Source organism: Aspergillus fischeri, genomic scaffold (genome assembly GCF_000149645.3).
Source record: "Aspergillus fischeri NRRL 181 1099437636247 genomic scaffold, whole genome shotgun sequence".
Classification (NCBI taxonomy): Eukaryota; Fungi; Ascomycota; class Eurotiomycetes; order Eurotiales; family Aspergillaceae; genus Aspergillus; species Aspergillus fischeri.
Window position 1 is genome coordinate 477,941 of NW_001509772.1, and position 19,757 is coordinate 497,697.

Here is a 19,757-nt window from a genome sequence, read left to right on the forward strand (position 1 = left end):
TCGCTCCCACGACGATATCCACATGCCCGGCCAGCGGCATTAGCTGGATTTCAGTGTAATTGGGAAGCATGTATAGGAATTCACTGGCTACAAGTTTAGGGCTGATGCATAAGCACTACTGACATGCAGATCCAAAGCTTAGTGGTGGAAAATCAACAAGAGTGACTCTGATACTACATAGTAAGCTGTAGACGTCAATCTATTACTCCAACGGGCCTAACCATTCTCACAGATGCTATGTTATATACAAGTAGTGCAGCCTCGTCAATGCGGGGATCCCGTCCCGTCCATCCTCCATCTTCAATACGAAGTAAATACCATCATTATGAAGCTCCAACGCCTCCTCTCCATCACCTTCACCTTTACCATCACCATATCAACAGCCACAGCCACAGCCACAGCTTCAGCTAAAGCAGAAGCAGAAGCAGACTACCTCATCATCGGCGGCGGCACAACCGGCCTCCTCCTCGCCAACCGCCTCTCCTCAACACCCACAACCACCGTTTTGATCCTCGACCCCGGCAACGACACCCGCACCAACCCCAACGTCACCAATCCAACTCAATGGCTCCGCAACGCACACACAGAGATCGACTGGGCCTACCCCTCCACCCCCCAGTCCCACGCCCTCAACCGCACCCTCTCCTACACCGCCGGCCGCATCCTAGGCGGCACGAGCATGATCAACGGGATGACGTACCTGCGCGCCGACAAGCCCGAGATCGATGCGTGGGAGGCGTTAGGTGCTAAGGGGTGGAATTGGGGGAGCTTGTGGCCGTATTATTTGCGCACGGAGAAGTTTAGTCCGCCGTTGGGATGGCAGGTGGGTGCTGGGGCGGATGATGTGTCTGCTTTTCATGGGAGAATGGGGAGTGTGGATGTTTGTTTCTCGATGGAGTTGTCACGGACAGGATTTTGGGAGAGGGTGAGGGATGCGTGGGGGGTTCTCGGGGTGGGATGGAATAAAGATCCGAATGGGGGGTCGGTTGAAGGGGTGTCGGTGTGGCCTCAGACGATTGATTGCCAGGAGGATGTGAGGTGTAGTTCTGCGAAGGCGTTTTATTATCCTGTTGATGGGAGGGAGAATCTGAGAGTTGTTAGGGGGACTGTCAGAAGGATTCTTTGGGCTGATAGTCGAGGAGGAGGGCATGTGGCGGCGGGAGCCGAGTATCTCGACGAGAACGGACAAATGCAAACTGCAATGACCCGCAAAGAAGTGATACTGTCAGCTGGGGCGCTGCGGACACCTCCTATCCTCGAAGCGTCAGGTGTTGGCGATACAGACAGGCTCAGAGGACTCGAGATAGAGACGCGAATCGACCTCCCTGGTGTAGGAGAGAACCTGCAAGACCAGGCGAACGTGCCTCTGCTATACACGGCAAACCTCAATATCACAGGGACCTCGCCGTATGCCACGTTCGTAACGGCATCACAGCTCTTTGGCGAAGATCTGGAAGCTATAGCTGCGTATGTTCCTCCGTCTGGCTTGCACACTGGCTAACATGCCGCAGAGCAACACTCTCCTCCATTCCATCCTGGGCCGAATCCCTCGCCTCATCCTCATCCAACAACCTCAACAGCAGCGCGATAAATCACCTCCTCACCCTCCAGCACGCCCTCATCTTCAAATCCAACGTCACCATCGCAGAAATCCTCACCACCGCGTCCGGAACCACCCTCCTCTCGGCCTTCTGGCTCCTCCTCCCTTTCTCCCGGGGCAGCGTGCACCTCTCCTCAACAAGGGAAGAAGACATAAACGCACCCAGCATCAACCCGAATTTCTTCCAGGTGGACTTTGATCTCCAAACCGAGATTGCTATAGGGAAACTAGCGCAATCATTTTGGGAACAGGGGCCCGTGAAGAGTCTGCATCCCGTTCCGATGCCCGGCAGGGCATTGGATGATAATGCAACAGATACAGAATGGATGGCGTTTACTAAAGAGACTTGTGAGTTGCAACTGGCAGACAAAAAAAGAGAAAAGGTGCATACTGATTGATATTGATTAGTTGTGCCGAATTACCACCCCGTCGGGACGGCGAGTATGATGGCTCGGAAACTAGGGGGTGTCGTCGATTCAAGGCTCAAGGTCTACGGCACGGAGAATGTCAGGGTTGTAGATGCGTCGGTGATTCCGCTGCAGGTGAGCGGGCATCTCACGGCGACGTTGTATGCGGTGGCTGAGAGGGCGGCGGATATTATATTGGATAGGAGATAAGATTAAGAAAGACGAAAATGAAAGATGCATTCCCTAACTCCATCCAGGTATCCGTAATTGTAACAAGTCTAGTAGTAGATAAACACTTTTGACCTCTGCGTAAATGCTATTGCTCGCTGTGCTCGCGCGCGCGCTATACGGCCTGCAACATATCCAGCATCCCCTTGGTCTGACACGCCTGATGCGCCATTTCCACCTCCTCGCGCACTCGCCGATGCAGCCGCTCCACCATCTTGTCGATCTGCGCCGACTGTCCCAAATTCCCCGAATAGATGTCCAACACGTTCATGGCGACCTCCACGCACAGCGTCACCAGCCGCGGCTCCGTGATGTTCTTGTGCACCCACTGCAGCACCGGCTGCAGCGTCTCCTCGTCGCGGCCCTGCAGCGCGGCCCGCAGCGCGGAGCGGTGCCGCAGTGCCGTGAACAGCGTCAGCTGCGCCGTCTTGTCGCTCGACGCCAGCACCTGGTCTAGCGCCGCCGAGTACCGCGCCTTGCGCAGGTCGTACTCCCACGTCTGCTCCTTCTTGCGCTTCTTCTTGTCCTGGCCCTCGATCACGATCTCCACGCCTTCGCCGATGAAATTCCGGCCGCGCAGCCGCTTCTCCCAGCCTGACCCGCGCAGTTTCTGCTGCTTGGCTACCTTCCGGTCGTGCTCTTCAAGCTTGCCTTCAAGCAATGCCTGCATCTCCTTGCGTCGTTCACGCTCCCGGATCTTCTGCTGGCCCGACAGCCGGGTCTTGATCGATAACAGGCCCGACTGCATGCCTACCGCGATATGCTTGTCCTCCCGCGCGACACCAGACGTGATCACCCGCAGCGATAGGATCGGAGAGGGGTACTTGGACCCAGACACAACATTCCACCCAGTCGTCTCAAACACCTTCATGTGCCCGTCCAACGCACCACTCAGCAACCTCTCCCCATTCGACGCCAATGCCAGCGCCGTCACCGTCTTCTGGTGACTCTGAATCATATGCAGCGGCTTCCCCGCCACAATATCCAGCACCGCGATCTTATTCTCCGCCGACGCCAGCAGCGTCGTCCCCGTCGGCATAGGCAACACACTCTCAATCGGCGCCGCCATCTTAAACGTCATCACCGCCCGGTTCTCCACGCGGGGATCCCACAGCCTCACCGTCCGATCATAACTCCCCGACACCACCAAGCCCGACGCCGCCAGCGAGCCAGGCATGTACGCCCCGCTACGCACATAGTCCGTATGCCCCAGGAACGTCCGCGCGGCGCTCTCGCTCGGCAGATCCCACAGCCGCACGGTCCGGTCGTCGCTGGCGCTCAGCACGGAGGTAGGATCGCTCGGCGAGAACTTGGTCACCCACACCGGCTGGCGGTGGTCCTTCCACGTCTTCAGGATCGCCCGCGACGCGACGTCGAAGACCTGCACTGTGCCTGTGTCGTCGCCTGTCACGACTACCCGGCCGTCGGGCCGCACATCTGTCCCGCGGACGGTATCGTCGAAGCGGGTGATTGTGCGGAGGAGTTTGCGGGTGCGGATGGAGTAGATCTGCACGCGGGCGCCGGTCGTCACGGTGAAGACGTCGGGCGGCTGGGTGAGGGACGGGAAGGCGGAGGCGGATGAAGGAGCGGACGGCTGCGTGATGAGATTGATGGGACCGTTGGCGGGAGAGGGGATGAGGAGCGGATTCTTGAAGGTCTTCCAGTACTGCTGCTCTGGCGTCAAGCGGGTTGAGGGCAGCGCAGGCAGCTTGACCTGCTGCAGGGGGAGGACGGGGGCAGCCATGGCTGCTTCCGCTGTTTATTATCGATCGGAACGATATCGGATTATCAACGAGTTGAGAGAATATTCGTCCTCAGTGCTGGCGTGGTGTGTTGGTTGAAGCTGTTGAATCTGGTGATCTTGAAGTTTTTTATCACATCAAAAAAGTAAAAGTTCTATCGCAACGCCGATTGGCAGATACCGCTAGTAATTTGTCTGTATTCATTGTGTATTTGGCGGTGTAAGAATACACCTCCGGTATTCTAATTTTGTCTTATGCCTGAGGCATCAATCAGAGCCCTAATTAATCGCAGATGCCTCAATCCATTTCTCCCGATAAACATAACTATTGGAAGACTAAGCTCCGAGCCAGATGCATACTACCTCCCCAAATCTTAGTTGCATGACGACTGGAAATCCTACAGGAAGATCTACGACTCCAGACCCCTTGTTAGAGAACAATGATTCAGTACAATGATTTAGGACACAAGCAGATTGACTCTATTCAAGTGCCATCCAAAAGCTTAGAGGCGGATCACAGAGCTGCCTAGTAAGCCAAGCTGCCTAGATTGTGATGCTTCCGTCAATTAGCTGCATTCTATACAACAACAGTCAAACTGCAGAAGTGGCTTACTCGGCCAATGAGCCAGCTCAGGGAATAAAAGCAAATATCAGTTGGCTCAGCTGATATGTGTGGTTGGAAGACACCAGTGCAATGGGATGTGACATACGGAGCATATGGTCTGCCATTCCTTCTTCAAGGCGTCGTTTGCCTCCAGTAGTAGATGCCGATCTATGCGAGAAGTTGTACATGTCACTCTGTGGCTTGCGCACCCCCAGTAGCGGCATATTCGCTGCCCAGCGTAGAATCGGCGTGAGGATCAATAAGCCTACCTAGCTTCGGGAGAGCGAATATAAATACCTCCTCCCTCCCCGTGGACCTGGACAGCTGCAGCCGCGCATTTCCATCTCATCAATACATTCTGCATTTGCATTGCAAGCGTTGCCAGACCGTCATCATGCGTTTCTCAGTCCCCGCCCTCGTCACCCTCACCATGAGTGCTAGCCTCGCATCAGCCGTCAACCTCCCCTCCACAGCCTGCTGGAACCTCCCATCCGTTATCCAAGGCGTCGACGTCGAGCGTTTCTTCGGCCACGCCCAGCAGGAGATCTGCAACAAAGGCTGCAAAGTCAAGCTCTCCGAGTACGAGCCCAACCTGCGCAACTTTGCCATTTCCATTATCGAAGCCGAAACCCCCAACATGGGCACACCGCAGCTGAACAACGCCTACATCAGCGGGGTGGACAGCATTATCGACATGGCCCGGACACAATGCGCAGACGGAGAGGGCGACCTGTGCACCATGAATACCGCCGAGCTGCAGTCCCTGGCGAAGTGTGTCAAGGCCAACGCGTGGAGGGTTCTCCTGGACAACGCCTTGAGCCTGTGGCCCGTTCTGACGACGAATTGCCAAACGCAGTATGACTTCTTTTCGAACCCGGCCTTGTGGAAAGAGAAGGTCCCGACCTATTTCCGGGAATTTGCCAAAAACTGCGCGAAGAACTGAGTTGGTCGGATTTGTCAAGATGCTAGTGTGGCTGAAGCTAAGGGCTTGCAGGATATCGTCGGAATTGTGGATATTGGGATTCTTCACAGCATAATTTTATTGGCAGCTATGTAATTGGTGCACCGGACTATTTGAGTATACATCGTTAGTTGAACAACTCAGCGGATGAGCGACAATTTCTGTCGATCCAAGGATCTAGACTTCAGTAATATGAGCTGGTTCCAAGATTGAGGGGATTCTGATGTGCTGGTCGTAGTAGAGGCACAGTCAGTTGTCTGCTACTTTCGCAATGGCTTTTACTCTAAACCAGCACAAATCCTCAGTCTTTCAAGCAGCAACAGTGCAAAACAACTGTACTACCGCAACGATGTATATAGAATCCATGATGAAGAAGGCGTTGAAATCGAACTGGGCTCGAGACCTTCTGATCGACATCGCCCGACAAGGTCCGATCCCTCAACACGTCGCATTCATCAAGGACGGGAATCGACGATTCGCGCGATCACGCGGTATGCCAATCGAGCAAGGTCATGAACTCGGGGCGGCAGCAATAAAAGAGGTAACGTGCAGGAACCCAATACCTAGATCTGTGCTGGAAGCAGGTGACTGACTGACTGACTTACTGAAGGTTGTAGAAACCGGCTTTATCATCGGGATCAAGGTGATCACACTATATGCGTTCAGCATCGCAAACTTCAAGCGGCCGAGAGACCAAATCGAGGCCATCATGGCTCTATTCCGAGAGCAGATCGCCATGTACTCTGCTCCCGGCGGATTTGCGGAGACAGTGGGATTTTTCGATTCGGGTGTTGGGCCGCTTAGAGATGTTGGACGAAAAGACTAGAGACGCAGTCCAGAAGCGGTTGAGGCGACGCGGAATAGGAGTTCAATCTTAAACGTGTGTATGGCGTACACGTCGCGCGACGAGATGGCAAGAGCCATGCTACGGTGCGTGGAGGAGTATCCTCACACAGCCATCACGGCGCAATCGCTTTCGGATAAGCTGCACACGGGGGACAATCCGCCTGTGGATCTCGTGGTCCGATCGTCGGGGATGTATCGACTGAGTGACTTTCTGCTCTGGCAGTGCCATGAGGATACTCAGATTCAGATAGCGGATGCGATGTGGCCGGAGTTTGGGGCCTGGGAGCCCTTTATGGTGTTGCTGAGATGGCAGAGAATGAAAATGTCCAGCACAAGGCACAGCGATTTACCTACAGCTAGATCGCAGGCCATGGCCAGCTCCTCTATCTCCTCCTCGGCAGTCGCTTGTGCCTTGTCGCTTCTTTTTTGGTTTTTGAGTGCCTTGTCTTGCTATTATTTCCTAGCGACTGTATGACCTTTACCAAGCGAGGTAGTGGTATCACTCTAGCTGTCAGACGAGACAATCAACAAGTATCTATTTACACCTACGGCTTCAACTGTGCAGCCAATTCATTATCCAATCTTGTCAAAGCTGCAGTTGGCCTTTTCATGATGCGATCATGAGCCCCAGGCGTTGGGAAGCCACAAAACGTAAAAGAAGCGGGCATGGAGAGTTAATGAGCTTGATATTGGAACCACAGAAAGCCATTGCTTAATGCCAAAATACATACATCGGTAAGAAAAAGCAATTATATCTCCCGCATTAGCTGTCAGGAGGTCGAAGTGTCAACTGTCAAAAGAAGCAAATGATATACTTCTTCAAGGGGCCGTGCGCTTATTCGGTCAGGCTGTCATATTTGATCATCTGCCTTCTCAACTTCTTGTACTCTTCAGTTTAATCTGAGCCTAGTTTAGTTTATATTCTTCTCACGCAAACAGGCAGCGAGAGATCTTCATCTTCCTACTTTATTTCATATGGTTAAACTGCAAGGTAGAAGGAGGTACAGTCATGATTAATCCCTGTAGGGTACATATCCCTTACATAGATGAACGAGGCATGCTTCTCTGTCCATGCGGATTGAGCATGACACATAACATTCCTCGCAACTAAACCACGGTCAAGCAGGTGTGCATAGTGGACAGAGAAGATTTTACAGTCCCGAAATGGAGATTGGAAATGGATGGCTCGAGAATTGACCTACCTCTTCTCTACAGATCTCGAGGACGCTTCCGGTCAAGCTAAGCTTGTTACTCGACACCTTTCATGGCGTAGCCAGACGAAGGAGGTCAGACGTAATCACTATATAGAACTCTGCAGAACAAGTAATGCAACGGCCAAGCATGGCCCGGTGGCGCAAGGCTCGATTGATGCGGAATCCTACCCAACGGGCCCCGCATGTTTAATGATAGCGGAGCAGACACTGACCAGGCAATATAATTTCTATAGCTAACGTGCCGAATCGAATCCACTCGGTTGTGGCTGTGGACAGAGTTTCAGACAGGCAGCAAGATTCTAGTTCTATTTGCGTCTGTCAGCTTGCGATAGTAGCATTGAGTACGGAGGATACTCGAGAGATAACCAGGCTGGACTCGTATCTTTGATCTTTTCGTTCATCATCTCCATATAATTCTGGATAGACTACAGAATGAAATAGCTTTGTGGGTAGACTGTTGTGGTCTAGCTAGATGGATATATGTGCCCAAGGCTGCAAGGCGATCCTTGGTGGAGAACTCATGTGGGACTGGTAACAGTCAGGGATTAGGTACGATTGCTGTCTCAGCCTGGCCCATGATCGTCAGCTCTGGAACAGTCTCCCTGTCGCTGTACTCGGTACAATCCCGAGTCAGAATCATTGGATGATAACCATCGTCTGGTACGGATGTAAATTCCTTGATTACAGAATAGGCTTCATCTTTCATGGTGGTCAGGACGAGCTGGCAGGAGTGAGACATGTCAGTATCGATTGTGGCTGGGAGCTGGAAACAGGGCGTAAAATACCGTAAGGCTTGTATTCAGACCCGGATTTCATGCAGGAACAGCTTCCGTCCACCAATCAGATTTTGCAAATAGGTTAATACCAGCCTCCTCCCAGCCTCCCACTATATCCACCCCAGCCAATCACAACGCTGGGTCACTGCATTACGACGTACTGTGTATGGGTTATCGCGATCCCACCCGCTTTTGCTTATCGCCTTGTTTTGGTCCTCCTCATCCTCCCCTCTCAGCTGCTCTTCTTCATCTTTCCTCTCCTCTCTCCTGCATCATTCGCAAGTCAAGCGAGAGGTCACTTGCTCGTTTTATCATCCGCTTCTCGCTTGGCTTTTTCTTCCTAATTCCAACCTGCAGCGTTGGTCCACAATCTGTACTTCCGATTGATCAATACTCTTGACCTTCACTACGCCCCTCAGTCCCAGCACACTACACTCTCTCCGTCAATTGATGATTACATAGCTTCTCTAGATCTCATTTGATTCTCTCCTTGGTGTGAACTCTCTTTCAGAGAGAAAGGTGCCATCATGGCTTCGAAACTACCCAGGATAGCCAATATCAACCATGCCGCCGGCATCTATGCTGACATGTCGGTGGATGGTCCCGCAATCGGCACGCTGGTCGCCGTCATTGACCGCGCGAAGAATCTGCCGAATAGAAAGACTATGGGGAAACAGAATCCGTACTGTGCTGCGCGGTTAGGGAAGGAAGCGAAGAAGACAGAGACTGACCTGCGAGGAGGGCAGACGCCGAAATGGTAGCTCCCCATTTTCCCTGGAGCGGTCGAACCATGCTGACTATGATTCCAGGGACCATGAGCTTCGATTCACGGTGCACGAATCACCCGACTACTTCAGACTCAAGGTATCGATCTTCAACGATGACAAAAAGACCGACCTGATCGGCGAAACCTGGATCGATCTGAAAGACTTGATCATCCCCGGAGGAAGCCAGAGCGACCAATGGCATCCGTTGCAGTACCGAGGAAAGTATGCTGGTGAAGTTCGCATCGAGATGACTTACTACGATACCAGGCCAGAAGACGAGGCGGTGATTGAACGGCGAACGCAAGCCGCCGAGAAGGCCCATGCCAAGAGCAGTGGTTCGAGACCGGGCCCGGCCGCTCCTGTCAGCTCGTCGTCTTCTCTGTCGGGCCCTCGCCAGCTCGAGAAGGTCAAGAGACGACCGCTTCCTAGCGACCCTACCGCCTCGACTCCTGCGCGTCCGGGACCCCCCGAAAAGGCTCCCTCGGCGCCTGTGCCGTCTCATCCTGCTCCAGTGAGACCGGTGCATCACGAGCATGCTCATTCCATGCCTACCATGAATGGCGCCGATCACATGCGCTATTCGCAAAGACAAGCACCTGAGGCTCCGTACGATGCATATGCATCCGCGTCGCAGGCTCCGCTCCCGGCAAAGGTGTATGACACGCCTGACGACTTTCATCGAGAGTGGAATCACGCGGCGCCGGCCCATCCCGCACCAGCACCTCTCAGGCGATCTCCACAAGAAGAGAGCTATCCGTACCGTGAGAGACCCGATGCCTATGACAATCGGCAGCATGCACGGCCACGTTCCGGCTATGGCAATGGACCGGCTCCGGATTACCGCAGTATGCCACCGAGCAGACCAGAGTACCAGTCCCAACCAGGGCCGGACATGCACCCAAGACATGCATACGAATCCACTTCTCGCCCCACCAGCCATCACAGCAACCGCCAATTCCCTGCGCCAGAACAGTACGGATATGAGGGAGATGTGCTGCGTCATAGTCATGGACACGAAGCTGCTCAATACTCCCCTCATTCATCTACGAGATCGTACAATCACTCTCCCGTAGATTACGCGCATGGCGCTCCTCCTGCCCCGGAACCGGAACATCACTACCGTCTGCATAGCAACTCGGTAGCGAGCATCAACAGCCGGCATCGCAATTCCATTGCGCACGAAAACTTCCACCCGGAATATGCAGCAATGCAGCCCCGCGTGGACGACGAAGAAGAGGAGGGACCTCCACCTCCGCCGCCAGCCCATCGGTCAGGCCTGGTCCAGCCGAGTCAACAGTTAGTACCGTCACCAACTTCCTCGTACAAGGCTTACTCTCCAGAGTTTGCACCGTCCCCCCGCAATACCAACGACATGACCGCGCTCCAGCCGCTTCGCCCATCGCACGGGAACCGCCTACAGGACCACCCTCGTATGAAGAATCCATCGGTGCCGCGCAGCCTGGTCGCCGGCTTTGACCCGGCCATTGCCGAGGTGGAGGCCTCCCGTACCGCGCGGGAAAGCCAAGTGAACCGCCGGCGTAGCTTCTTCGAGGAGGACGCCATGATTCGGACTGCCGAATCGAATTCTGCCTCACTACCTTACCCTGACGACACCGATCCCCGTCGTTCCTTGGTTCTTAGGAAGTCTGTCAGTTCCGAGTCTCGCATCGTCCCTCGGCGCAAGTCGGTCAGTCCGCGACCACCCTCCACGGCGGAACGCCAGGTGTCCCAGACCCCCTTCTCACCAGACTCGTACGATGCGCTGAATCCAAACGCGGCACGGTCTGCCGTCACCCGCGACACGGCACCGGCGTATGAGACAGTCGCACAGGCAATGCAGACGGCCCGGCTCAACGAGATGAAGCCGGATACCTCAGGACCAATCATTGGTGACGATGGGCGCGAGATTGATCCCTCGGATCACCTTCCTTCTGACACTTGGGCGCCAGAACCGGAACGCAAGAACAGAAAGCCCGAGGTGATTCTCCGCTTCAAGCATCCTTCCACCAGGGAGGTGGGAGGACCCCGTCCCCGGTCCAGCGGGACATCCGCTGTTGCAGAGTACGAGCGTGGTCGCCAGGAGTACGGAGGATATGGACATGGACGAAATTATAGCACGACTGAGGCGGCACGGCCGCGATCTTCGCACCGAAAGTCCGTCTCGCCAGCGCCGAGTGCGCGCTCCTCGCACTCTGTTTCCAGCCTGTACGCCAACGTCGGGCCACCCATCCCGGCCAAAGTACCTATTGCACCTCCAGCGGGCCCAAGCTACCCCGTGACGGGCGGCCACACCGGCATGGATGCACTGAGCCGGGAGCTGAACAGCATTGACCTGGGGTCTGTGGGGTGTAGCGTCGTCCGAGCGCCGCGAAAATACGTTCCCAAGACGATAACGTACGCTATGTGATTATGAGATCTATGGGTTATACGGATAAATTCCGAGAAACGGACAAATTGCAACAATGGCGTTGGTTGATTTGGGTTGATTTATGAATGTGGCATCGCCTGACCTGCTTGTAGCTAGTGAATACATGAGTCAACAATTCTTTCAACTGTTCAACAATGCTAGCACAATGGGATAAACAACGCCCCAACAATCATATATAACATATCCCATGTCCACCCCCTCCTCTTCCCACCCCCAATGCATCCACAACCATGGCCCCCAAACCAAAAGCAAAACCATCCAAACAACCCCCCCATCCTACTCCTACAAGACAAGAACAGACCCAGGAACCCCCCTGCGAATTCACCCACCCCTGCACAACCTCCACAATCTCCCCCTCCCCCTCCACCCCCGGTAGTGCCAACGCCTCCGGCAGAGGCAGCCACCCCCGCAAACTAATCTCCCACATCTTCGGCCGCAACAAAACCTCCACGAAGCTCTTCCCCTCCACCGTCTGGGTGCACTACTGTCGCAAGCACTACCAGCGGGCGCGGTACCGTTCGCGCGCGTGGCCGTTTACGCAGTGCGAGCTGCTGCTCGATAGTTTGGGGAGGATGGAGGCTTGGGGCGGGGTGGAGAGTTTCGAGGTTGTGCTTCGGAGGAGGGAGATGAATAGGATTTCCTCTGCGGAGCAGCGGCAGGGCACTGATAAGAAGAGGGTGGGTTTGAGGAAGGGGAGACGGGGGGGTGGGGCCTCAGCTTCTACCTCTGCAGGGGTTTCTGGGGATGAGGAGGATGAGGAGGAGGAGTATGGAGATGACGAAGAGGAGTCAGACGACGGTAGGAAAAGACAGAGACGCAAGCCGCGGATCAAAGCGTGTCCTGTTCCTGGGTGGTTGCGCGCCGAGACAGGGCCTGGGAAGTCGTTTGCTGAGATCCGGGCCATCGTTGAGCGGATCCGAGAGGATCTGACGGAGCAGCATCGTCTGACACAAAAAACAAAAGGCACAGGCAAAAGTAAAGAGCAGGTGTTGTTTCCGGATATTGAGATTCTGCCGACGTTTCGGAGCTGGGTTCTGGAGCAGGCTAAGGAAGATGGGGAGAACACGAGCAAGAAGTCGAGGGTGAGTAGGAAGGGAGCGGTGCAAAAGGTACAAAGGTGATCCAGTAAATGGAATGCGTTCTCATTAGCATTAATCGTGACGCCTGTAGGCTGGTACATACAACGCCGCAAATATCAAAAGCCCTCAACATAAAAAAAAAAAGACAATAACTTGCCAGCCGTGTGCTGCTAAATCAGTAAAATTTAACCCTTCAATTAAGAATGATCCGGAATCAACTCATATCCCCCCTCCGACGGAAGACTATTCGCCGCAAGTATCATGGCCACCGCACAGAAAAGACTCACGCACCAGCTGACGGTGCAATAAATCCAGGACTCGCCCAGCCGCCAGCCGACAAAGAAGCGGTCCTCATTGTCATACAAGTATGCCTGCCGCCAGTGTCAACTACGGAACGAACGAGAATGTGAGATAGACTTACGACAATCGACATACTCGCCGCCTGCACAAGCGCAGACAGGATAATCAGCAGACTCAGCACCTTCCACCCCGACTCGCGCAGCCGTTTCCCGCCCGACAGCACAATCAGATACGCAACCACGCTCATCCCCTCCAGCACCACAGCAAACGACATCAGGAACCCGACGGTCCGCCACATGGAGCAAAAGTACCGGTCTTCGCCATGGCAGTCTTCGCGCTGGGGGAAACTCTCGCAGACGTTGGTGAGGGAGGAGCAGCGACGGTGGAGGCCGTAGGAGTAGTGGAACTAGCCAAGTCAGTCACTCAGTCCAGTCCAGCCTGTCCTCAACCCGTAAAAAAAATGTATGCCCACCTTTTCGCTATGATAGCTGACCCATTTCGGGACCACGATGGATGAGATCGTCAGGCCGAATGCTGTGGTATGTTAGCCTCCACCAGTCGCCAGGCGTAATGCATGAGGTTCAAGTACCAGCAAGAAATAAAAGCAAGGTGCTGGCGTAGACGATGGTTTTTGTCAAGAAACCTGTGTAATTCCTGTCTGTTCCTCGAGGGACGAGATGGAAATCCATTCTGGCGTACGCGGTCGAATTGACCTGACCAAGAGGAGAGTGTAGCAAGGGCAGCGGGCGATGACGACACTGCTGCTATGGTCGGAAGGGGACGGTCAACGCTCACTGACCGGCAGCGAGGGTTGTCACTCAACCAGAGTATGGTACAGAGTGGATACGTCGATGCGACAGGAAGGACTGATAGTATTGATTAGAAAATGGACTCGAGTGTCGAACGCTGGAACCCAAAGACGGTTAAGTGGTGAACAAGACAATCAGGCAGGACGAGCTGAGCGAGGTGGGGAATCCGGCTCTGATGTCGACAATTCAATCAGTGAGACGAGGGATTATCTAGGAAACAACTCTAATAAATAATGATGAAAAGACAGGACTTGGGTGCAGTCATTCAAATGATGGAAGAAGGTGGAAACGGAGGAAGTTGAGGAAACTCCCCGATGATGAGGCTTGGGGAGGAGGATATCTCAAGGCAGCGTCATAGGTACACAGTACACACACCTTTATACCTCTCACAAAAGTACCACCATCCCACATAGTCTCTTCTTATGATTCGACCAGAATCACCGCAACATAGCCAGATATGTATTCAGTACTACCTAGTCTAGCCCCCGACTAGTTAAGATATATCCCACTTATGTTAATCAATGGTCATCAGAGCCTGCTGGTGAATTCCTCTGTCCGAATGACCCGTCGATCAACCGAGCGATTATCATCCCCATTCCCGTCCAATCATCTCTCCTTCTACCTGATCTAGACTCGAGTATAATCTTGCGGTCTGTCGCAGGATAATAGAATTACGGAGAACGGCCGGTCTCAGACAGTTAACTTACTTCTAAACAGGCTTATCTGGTCGGTCAAAGCGTCAGTCATTGCGGGGGTTGCATAGCGTAGCGCATTGCGGGAAACAAATGAATTGATCTCCAACAATGCCAGGTATACAGTTGCGCTATACTGAGGAAAGTCTGCATGACAGAGATAGCAATGTCTTTCATTTGATCATATAATGTCGCCTGCCACTCAATGTAGGATAACAGTCCAAGTCAATAGCAGAGGCAGTATCAGCAGCCATCACCCAGCCCGCATATGCCTGCGGTATCTCCCCGGTCAACGGTCAGGTACACGAAGAAGAATCATTAGATGGGCAACATGTCGACTCAGACAAGAAACAAAAATGAAACGCAGGAAAAGAAGTGTAGTGGTAATCTACAGACGCCAAAAGAGCATCGTTCGCCTTTCCACAAGGCGGGCGTAGAATGGCATGATCAAGGAAACCATCACGACAGCGAGGGCACTCTCCGGCTCAGGTCACCATGGCAGGGAACCATCCAGAAGAGGGACATCAGTGGAAGGAGAAAGGGAAAAAACGCCAACCCGGTCATTACAATCCGAAGCGCCGCGCACAGGTTTTACTCTCATTCGCCTCGATTCCGCTGGATCATGGCACGGAAATCATCATTACTCTTCCTCGTCTTCTCACCGCCAACTGGGTGAGCGCCGCTTTCTGTCGTCACATTCGTGGTCGTCATCGTCGTCGCGCTTTTGGCGCCTTCTTCGGCTTTCGTGCTGCCCGCCTGCGAGGCTGTCGAAGAAATGCTGACCCGCTTCACCCCCAATCCACCTCTTCGGCCACCGCGCTGACCGGGTTGCACAGGACGCTTGATCGGTCCGGTCGGCTGGAGGAATGTGGCCTTGTCCTTTGACTTTGTCGCCTGACCGGGTCCCCCCTTCTTCTCCGCCGACTGCTTCAGCAGTTCCGAGACCGTGCCCACATGCAATTTTCGACCCGGAGCAATTTCCTGTCCTTCGAGTTCGAGCGAAGCCTTGCCGGCATGGTTAACATCCGCAAATTCGACAATAGCCCCTTGATGATCAGGGCGCAGGACGATTTTGATGAGCGGTCCATAAGGTTCAACCATTGCACGGATCCGCGCATCATTCACCGTGTCGGGAACGTTCATGAGCCCCAAGGTCCGCGCCGAGCGCTCCTTGGCTGTGCCTTCAGGCTCGACTGATGGCGCTTTGGTCCCATTCGCCTCAGCTGCAGGGGATTGGACGCGGTTCACGATAGTGGTTGCAGTTCGTTTAGCACCCTGGGGGGTCGAGATTCGGACCTGTAGCGGGCGCGAGCGGAATTCTTGTTCATGCATAGCAAGGGCGGCTTCTGCCTCCTCCTATTCGAGAGATTAGCTATAAAACTCAGTAGCCGGATGGCCAGAAAACATACTTTGGTGGAGAAGACAATATAGCCAAACCCTTTACTGCCACCATCGACCTTTCTTGGAATCCGCACCGTCTCGATGGTGCCATACTTTTGGAACACTTCCTTGAGGTCACCCTCATTGGCTTTCCAGTCAATGTTGGAAATGTGAATCTCCCGTCCTTCGTAAACAGGTCCATGACGGTCCTCTCTACGCGTAGGATCTGAGATCTTGACTACCAGATTGAGGTCGCTTCCAACCCGGGTGCCATTGAGCGTGGTCGCGTTATGGGCATCCCCAGAGGATTTGAACTGCACGTAACAGAATCGTCGATGAGTGTTGTATTTGAGAGATGGGAAGCGTATATCGACAATCTCGCCATACTAAGACTGGTTAGTTTCCCATTAGATGGAGCTGTTGGGCAGGTGCCTACCTCGCGGAACAGATTTCGGATATAACTTTCATCAGCGGTCGATGGAAAGTTCGTCACGAACAATGTGGATCCGGAGCCAAGATGAACCTCAATAGCGTTATCGTCAAGCAACTTCTGATCACGCGTCTGAGCCACGAGAGCTTCCTCTCTTGTTTCAAACTCAATGATGGCGGTCTCAGAGTTTCCATCGTCGCCTGGCAGCATCTTCAAGCCTTTGATTGTCCCGCACTGTCCAAGTCAGATGAGGAAGTGAAGGCAACAGAAAACCAGGGGAGAATCTTACATGACGGAAGAACTGTCGGACACGGTGTTCCGTAATATGGTGAGGCAAATTCTTGACAACTACTGTGGCATTTTCGCGGTCGCGCCGGAGTGCGACAGGCTCGGGTTGCGGCGCAGGGGGTGCTGGTGCTGGTGCTGGTGCTGGCTCCTCGGCACGGGCCTTTTTACTGCTGGGATAGCCGTTTACTCCAGTGTCATCCTCGCGCTTACGCTTCTCTGCTTGAGATGCAAGATCGGCCGCCACCGCCTGCTGTTGCTGCAACGCGGCCGCAGCTTCCTTTTCTCGCCGTGCGGTGATGGCCTTCATGGCTTTCCTGGTCTCCAGTATAGCCTGTTGGAGTTCGTCCGAGTCCTCGTAATCTTCACAGTGCGCGACGTAGACCTGCATGATCTTCTCGGGCCAATCTAGGTCTGTCCGCTTGATGGCCTGTTTCAACACGGCAGTTGCAAAGCTGGGGTTGGGAGTCCGCCGAGCCGCATCCGCCGTCGCTTCTCCCTGTACAAATTTGCTCCACGAGATCAGCTCCCAGTGATAGTAGGTGAGCCAGAATTCGTAACTATTGCCACGGCGACCGACCAGCCCCTTGAAGGTTTCGCGTGCACTGTCCCAGCTGCCGCTTTCACTCAGGTAGCGGATATAGATGCGTTCGAGGCGAAACAGCGGATCACCCTGGTATGAGCGACCGTACTTCTTCTCTCCGAGTTCCTGTACACTTTCGATGGCGGATCGGATGCCAACCTCGGCAACATCCAGATCCTCATCGGTCGAATCTGAAAGAAAGGCGCGCCGACGAAGGTAGCTGCACCAGGCGGTATGGACTTTCAGTACCTCCTCCATACCGCCGGCGTCCAGCAAGCCAGTACTTGTGGCTTTGTGTTTGATGTCAGCGATCTTCTGGAAAGATTGTCCTTCCCGCTCGGAGCTTAGGAGGTACTGCGACCAAAGGGTACCAGAGCATGGGCAATGCCTGGTGGCTCTTTCGAGCGTCGATATTGTGGTCGCTCTCGCGTTACCGTGCGTATTCTGGTCGATGAGGAACATGACATAGTCCTCCCAGAGGTTGGAGTCGGTCGGGAAACGTAGGACTGCACGCTGATAGATGGCGTTCACAAGATCGAAATTCGACTGGCGTTTCCGCCGGTGTCGGCTCACTTCCCATTCAATGTACTCCGAGTACGCCGCCCACTCCAGGCCAAACTCGCCAGCATCGACGGCATTGCGCAACTTGATCTCCAGATGCTCCCGCGCGTTGTACTTCTCTTTGATTGGCGTAGCAAGTCGACCCGCCGTGTCGGCCATGATTTCCTCGTAGTTGGCGTTGTAGTATGTCGACACGAATCCCGAAAAGGCCTGGAAGGTCTGGTCCCAGGTAGCATGTGGGGTTTGCAAGCGGGCATCGAAGAAGCCCTTTACTTGACTGGCACGTTCTTGCGATGGGCGACGAGAAAGGTCCTGGACTTGCAGGTCCAAAAATCGATCCCAGACCAGGTGGCTATCGTGAATCCTCCATCGGGTTGCCTCGGCACCTCGCTGCCACACATCCAAAACTGATTGCCAGGTAAAGACCTCACGACCGACCAGCTTGTCCTCCTCGGACCATTGGTTCGAACCCGTATCCCCGTTTGCGGAGTTGTAGAGGTATAGTACCCATTCACCGTAGATGGTCCATAGCTTGGTACTACCGTACTCCTCCTCAATTGATCGCTGGCAGAGTTCCATCACCGCGATGCGTTCCTCCACCGATTGCGCCAGCATACTCTCGTCCTGAATCCACTCCGCCCAGAGATCCTCACCCATGGCGAACAGCTTGTCCATCTCCTCCCGGGCAGTGCGCATATCCCTAAGGAGATCGTATTTTCTTGGGTCGCCGTGGATATCCGGATTATTGGGCGGGTAAACATGGTTGACAAAGCCCTCGTGGAGCAGACGGATAAAATTCACGTGCGCCTCGTAAATATGCGGATTGTCTTGAATCTGAGCGAAGAGCTCCGTCGCCATCCTTTGAGCATCGGGCCGCAAAGAAGTGTCAGCATAATTCCTCCGAGCAGCCCCTTCCCTCGGACCCTCCGACATTGCGATGTCAAACGAAGTTCTGGGAGTAGGTGTATTATGAGAGATCGGGTTAACGTGAGGGTACATGGTGGATGGCGATAGTTGGCTTTCATAGGACTCGGTGCCCCGCAAAATGGAGGTATTGGAACGCTGGGGCTGATGATGTTGCATTGACGCCAAATCTGCAAGGGTATCCATGCCTGGCGTGGATGCTTGTCGGGATGGAGGCAGATCAACAGACGGAGGCGTGCCATTTCCTCCTCCCATGTTCGGACCCGCACTCGGACTACTCGTCGCCGGCGGGGAAGGGTCGTTTAATTGCGAAGGGGCATATACGTGATGCGCAAGAGGAGATGAAGTCATCGCTGGCCGTGCGGAAGTTGTGCGACCTTTCCGTAGCGGCTTGTTCGGTGGACGTGAGGTCGCGGCAGGAGCATTGTTGGCAGACATCGATCCGTTTCCAGGGGTTGAACGCCCAGATTGAGGATTCGAGTCTGGCGAAAGAAGTGAGTTTATATCCATAATGGAGATATTTTTTACCAAAGGCTTTGATGATGGAGAACGAAGGCGAAGGCAAATGGAAATCGCCAGTTAACGCGCTGGCGCGGACGCAAACCCCAAGAAAAAGAAGAGGAAGGAATGTACGAAATGGATTCGAAAATTAGAGGACAACTGATGATAGCCTCATCAACGAGTCCATTCCTGCTTTGGCCAGAGCCTCGATCGCGCCTTAGGAAGCAGGACTCTTGTCGAGTGGTGCGGAAAAAGTTCCAAACCACAAAAGAACTGCGCAAATGGAGAGATTAGGACCGAGGATTCTTCCCTCCACGTGAGTAAATTTCCTCTTGTTCCGTTTTTCTCTCTCTCTTTGTCTCCCCTTTGAGTAGTTGATTCTTGACTGTATACGTTGATGCTTGAGCACAAAAATAACAAGGATTTCTGGGACGGAAAATGGGACGACCGGGGCGAGCGAGAAAGCCGAAGGGGAGAGAGAGGAGGGGGGACCAAGCTATCCAGGTCGAGAGCTAAAAAGCGGGTAAGCGGCGGTCACGATGACGGGAAAATATGGGGAAATAGAGACCTACAAAAGGACAGGCGACAAGAAAGAGGTTGAGAAAAGCGCAGTGCAGCAAAAAGCAAGAGACTGTCACTTC

At 53.9% G+C, this 19,757-nt stretch overlaps 9 protein-coding genes across 9 annotated transcripts, besides 2 other annotated features; 6 read left to right on the forward strand and 3 right to left on the reverse strand.

Moving 5' to 3' along the window:
* Nucleotides 1-325: 325 nt before the first annotated feature.
* NFIA_034090 (GMC family oxidoreductase) lies at nt 326-2,217 on the forward strand (the record flags this gene model as incomplete). The annotated part of the gene is made up of 3 exons (XM_001265739.1): nt 326-1,467; nt 1,512-1,948; nt 2,009-2,217. 3 exons carry the CDS (start codon nt 326-328, stop codon nt 2,215-2,217), a joined length of 1,788 nt encoding a protein of 595 aa, XP_001265740.1.
* A 133-nt stretch (nt 2,218-2,350) lies between these two features.
* NFIA_034100 (snoRNA-binding rRNA-processing protein UTP15) lies at nt 2,351-3,979 on the reverse strand (the record flags this gene model as incomplete). Its single annotated transcript, XM_001265740.1, has 1 exon — nt 2,351-3,979. The coding sequence occupies one exon, from the start codon at nt 3,977-3,979 to the stop codon at nt 2,351-2,353; it is 1,629 nt and encodes a 542-aa protein (XP_001265741.1).
* Nucleotides 2,593-2,621: a microsatellite.
* Nucleotides 3,980-4,974: 995 nt separating the features above from the next.
* Nucleotides 4,975-5,523, forward strand: NFIA_034110 (uncharacterized protein; the record flags this gene model as incomplete). The annotated part of the gene is made up of 1 exon (XM_001265741.1): nt 4,975-5,523. One exon carries the CDS (start codon nt 4,975-4,977, stop codon nt 5,521-5,523), a length of 549 nt encoding a protein of 182 aa, XP_001265742.1.
* Nucleotides 5,524-5,908: 385 nt separating this feature from the next.
* On the forward strand, nt 5,909-6,367 carry NFIA_034120 (uncharacterized protein; the record flags this gene model as incomplete). The annotated part of the gene is made up of 2 exons (XM_001265742.1): nt 5,909-6,032; nt 6,159-6,367. 2 exons carry the CDS (start codon nt 5,909-5,911, stop codon nt 6,365-6,367), a joined length of 333 nt encoding a protein of 110 aa, XP_001265743.1.
* A 60-nt stretch (nt 6,368-6,427) lies between these two features.
* NFIA_034130 (uncharacterized protein) lies at nt 6,428-6,881 on the forward strand (the record flags this gene model as incomplete). The annotated part of the gene is made up of 2 exons (XM_001265743.1): nt 6,428-6,682; nt 6,852-6,881. 2 exons carry the CDS (start codon nt 6,428-6,430, stop codon nt 6,879-6,881), a joined length of 285 nt encoding a protein of 94 aa, XP_001265744.1.
* Nucleotides 6,882-8,904: 2,023 nt separating this feature from the next.
* Nucleotides 8,905-11,551, forward strand: NFIA_034140 (uncharacterized protein; the record flags this gene model as incomplete). Its single annotated transcript, XM_001265744.1, has 2 exons — nt 8,905-9,134; nt 9,187-11,551. 2 exons carry the CDS (start codon nt 8,905-8,907, stop codon nt 11,549-11,551), a joined length of 2,595 nt encoding a protein of 864 aa, XP_001265745.1.
* Nucleotides 11,552-11,802: 251 nt separating this feature from the next.
* NFIA_034150 (putative pathogenicity factor) lies at nt 11,803-12,693 on the forward strand (the record flags this gene model as incomplete). Its single annotated transcript, XM_001265745.1, has 1 exon — nt 11,803-12,693. The coding sequence occupies one exon, from the start codon at nt 11,803-11,805 to the stop codon at nt 12,691-12,693; it is 891 nt and encodes a 296-aa protein (XP_001265746.1).
* A 155-nt stretch (nt 12,694-12,848) lies between these two features.
* NFIA_034160 (uncharacterized protein) lies at nt 12,849-13,640 on the reverse strand (the record flags this gene model as incomplete). Its single annotated transcript, XM_001265746.1, has 4 exons — nt 12,849-13,022; nt 13,073-13,357; nt 13,424-13,485; nt 13,541-13,640. 4 exons carry the CDS (start codon nt 13,638-13,640, stop codon nt 12,849-12,851), a joined length of 621 nt encoding a protein of 206 aa, XP_001265747.1.
* A 1,409-nt stretch (nt 13,641-15,049) lies between these two features.
* NFIA_034170 (U6 snRNP complex subunit PRP24) lies at nt 15,050-19,053 on the reverse strand (the record flags this gene model as incomplete). Its single annotated transcript, XM_001265747.1, has 4 exons — nt 15,050-15,808; nt 15,862-16,218; nt 16,269-16,496; nt 16,552-19,053. The coding sequence occupies 4 exons, from the start codon at nt 19,051-19,053 to the stop codon at nt 15,050-15,052; spliced, it is 3,846 nt and encodes a 1,281-aa protein (XP_001265748.1).
* Nucleotides 16,670-16,694: a microsatellite.
* Nucleotides 19,054-19,757: the final 704 nt, after the last annotated feature.